General features: G+C 43.1%; 1 protein-coding gene across 1 annotated transcript in view; it reads right to left on the bottom strand.

Annotated features, from left to right (window-relative positions):
* Positions 1 to 3,226, bottom strand: part of LOC138860818 (uncharacterized) — a 32,957-nt gene that overhangs the window by 25,856 nt on the left and 3,875 nt on the right. Inside the window, exon 3 of the mRNA XM_070119160.1 lies at positions 2,588 to 2,696. Coding sequence (XP_069975261.1) covers positions 2,588 to 2,696 — 109 coding nt within the window. The remainder of the gene's footprint in view (positions 1 to 2,587; positions 2,697 to 3,226) is intronic.

Raw genomic sequence — 3,226 nt, forward strand, 5'->3', positions numbered from 1 at the left:
ATATATATATATATATATATATATATATATTTGTGAGTGTGTGCATGCGTGTGTGTGTGTGTGTGTGTGTGTGTGTGTGTGTGTGTGTGTGTGTGTGTGTGTGTGTGTGTGTGTGTGTGTGTATGTATGTATATATGTATGCATGTATGTATACATACACACATACATATTCATTTACATATATACATATATGCGCGCGCGCGTGTGTAAATGTTTGTGTGTATGTGTGTTTGTACGTGCGCGCGCGTGTGTTAAAGTTTGTGTTTTTGTGTATGTGTGTGTGTGTACATATATACATGCAATCTGCTTGCGCCCCGAAAAAAAACACTAGCAGCTCGAGGTCCTCCTTAAACCGCATGCGTCAACCTCGTCCTCTTTGCAGCCGACCTTCGCTAGATGTCACCTGCGTGTTCTTTCGAGTACGAGTAAACAAGCATTGGATTATGCCGCATTTAACATCCTCTCGAGGGGAGGGGGGGTGGGGGTTGATTTCTTGAAATAAACGCCTGAATGAACGATAGATGAATCACTGACAAAATAGATATCAGCTGCGCGCTCCGATAACACTATTCAGATGAGCCTTATCTTCTTTGGACAGAATTGTTGATCCTTCATTACTGCAAGTCGCTGTTATGATTGTGCTGTGTCCTGGGCCTTCCACGCCTCTCGGGGCTATCTCTTGTTGTCTCTTTTCCCATTTATTCGTTATCTCACGTCGTTAATCGTTCTATCTGTCTGTTTATTTGTGTTTCTGTCTGTCATGCTGTTTGTCTCTCTCTATCTATCTACTATCTCTGCCTCTATCTCTCTCTCTCTCTCTCTCTCTCTTTTTCTTTGTCTCTGTCTCTCCCTCTCCCTCTCTCTCTCTCTCTCTCTCTCTCCCTCTCTCTCTCTCTCTCTCTCTCTCTCTCTCTCTCTCTCTCTCTCTCTCTCTCTCTCTCTCTCTCTCTCTCTCTCCTCCCTCTCTCCCTCCCTCCCTCCCTCCCTCCCTCCCTCCCTCCTTCTCTCTTCTCTTCCCTTCCCTTCCCTTCTCTTCTCTTCTCTTCTCTCCTCTCCCTCTCCCCTTAATGGGCAAGGAGCAATATCAAGAGGATACAACCAGACTATGACGAGACCAGGAGGGTTGAGGTGGATGAGGAGAGCGACACTTTGAGACACTCCATGTAACACAGTCCTCACTCATTGGCGAGGCAAATGGAAAGACAGTGTGCACTCGGGGATTGGGTTTGGGTGTAAATATCCTTGGGAGTTGAAACGAGTGGACGGGAGAGGAGAGCGGGGTGTGTGTGTGGAGGAGAGCATGGTGGACTGTGTATCATAATGTCGTATGTTTTAGATATACGGATATGTAGAGATAAACTGGTGTATCTGAACTCGTTTTGTGGAGGAGGAGGAATGGGCGGGTGTTAGAAATTTTAAAGAACAGTTTTACGTCTATAAAATGATGGGTGTTAGAAATTCTAAAGGGGGTATAGCAATTTTACATCTGTGATATAATTGTAGCTTGTGACTGTGTACCGCTATGCAGGGTATTACTCCTTCTGCTAAGACTGTAATTACCCGAGCAGTGTTGAGGTTGACTGTTATATGTTATACAGCATTCTTCTGAGACACAAACGTTTCAATCGACAGTCTAAACTGCTTTCTCCTTCATCAGCATAATTGTGAGTTGCAGATTTGTCATGTGTCATGTATGTTGTATGTCATATATCAATGTGAGTTTATAGTGTTTTATCATTCTCCTGATATTGACTCTGTATTCTTAAACTTGTCATGTGTTATGTCAGTTGTATGTCACTTATCAAGGTGAGTTTATAGTGTTTTATCATTCTCCTGATATTGACTCTGTATGCTTAAACTTGTCATGTGTTATGTATGTTGTATGTCACTTATCAAGGTAAGTTTATAGTGTTTTATCATTCTCCTGATATTGACTCTGTATGCTTATATTTCTGTACCTTCAACATTGTACATAAACTCATCTTTTAATGTTCCAGAGTTTTGTATGTGACATGAGCCCGAGCGGGGACTTACTGAGAAGGGGGAGGATAACTTAAGTTGCCTCATTTTTCAGACATAAACGGCTGTTTCAATAAAGCTGTCAAAAGTCTAAACCCTTGATCCCTCTCTCTCTCTCTCTCTCTCTCTCTCTCTCTCTCTCTCTCTCTCTCTCTCTCTCTCTCTCTCTCTCTCTCTCTTTCTCTCTCTTTCTCTCTCTTCTCTCTCTCTCTCTCTCTCTCTCTCTCTTTCTCTTTCCTCTCTCTCCCCTCTCTCCTTCCCTCTCCCCCTCACTCCCCTTCTCTCCCCTCTCTCTCTTCTCTCTCCCTCCTCCCTATCTCTCCCCCCTTTCTGCTTTTCCCTCTCTCTCCTCCTTCTTCTCCTTCTCTCTCCCCTCTCTTTCCTCTCTCTCCCTCTCTCTCCCCATCTCTCTCCTCTCTCCCTCACCTCCCCTCTCCCCTCTTCTCCCCTCCCTCACCTCACCCCCCTCTCCCCCTCACATCCCATCTCGCCCCCTTCTCCCCCTCCCCCTCTCTATCCCCTACTCTCCCCTCTCTCTCCCCCTCTCCCCTTCTCTTCACAGACTCACCTACGACCCTGAGATAGAAGAAGAGGGAGGAGGGCGGATGTGACGTCATCTGGCACTCGTAGATCCCAGCATCCGAAAGGCGAACATCCCTCACTGACAGTTCCCAGAGCTGCAAGGAAGGGCGAGTGCATTTATAACAACAGTGATGATAACAGGGAAAAGGTCCTATGATTTAACGTTAGTGAAAGGGTTCTATGATATAACGTTAGTGAAAAGGTCCTATGATTTAACGTTAATGAAAAGGTCCTATGCTATAACGTTAGTGAAAAGGTCCTATAATTTAACGGTAATGAAAGGTCCTATAATCTAATAGTAATGAAAAAGTCCTATAATTTAACGGTAATGAAAAGGTTATAACGTTAATGTAAAGGTCCTATAATTTAACATCAGTGAAAAGGTCCTATAATTTAACGGCAATGAAAAGATCCTATAATCTAACGTCAGTGAAAAGGTCTGATTATTATGATATCTACAACGGAACAACAATAGCCATGCAGATAAGTATTTCAGTAATGATGGTAATAGTAATAACACTAACAATAATGTTGAGAATGATGGAATAGAGGTAATATTTTTTTATGTGTGATATAACCTTCAGTAGTGATGCTAAGTATTATTATTATCATCATCATTATTATT

Source organism: Penaeus vannamei, chromosome 43, assembly GCF_042767895.1.
Source record: "Penaeus vannamei isolate JL-2024 chromosome 43, ASM4276789v1, whole genome shotgun sequence".
NCBI classification, from domain to species: domain Eukaryota; kingdom Metazoa; phylum Arthropoda; class Malacostraca; order Decapoda; family Penaeidae; genus Penaeus; species Penaeus vannamei.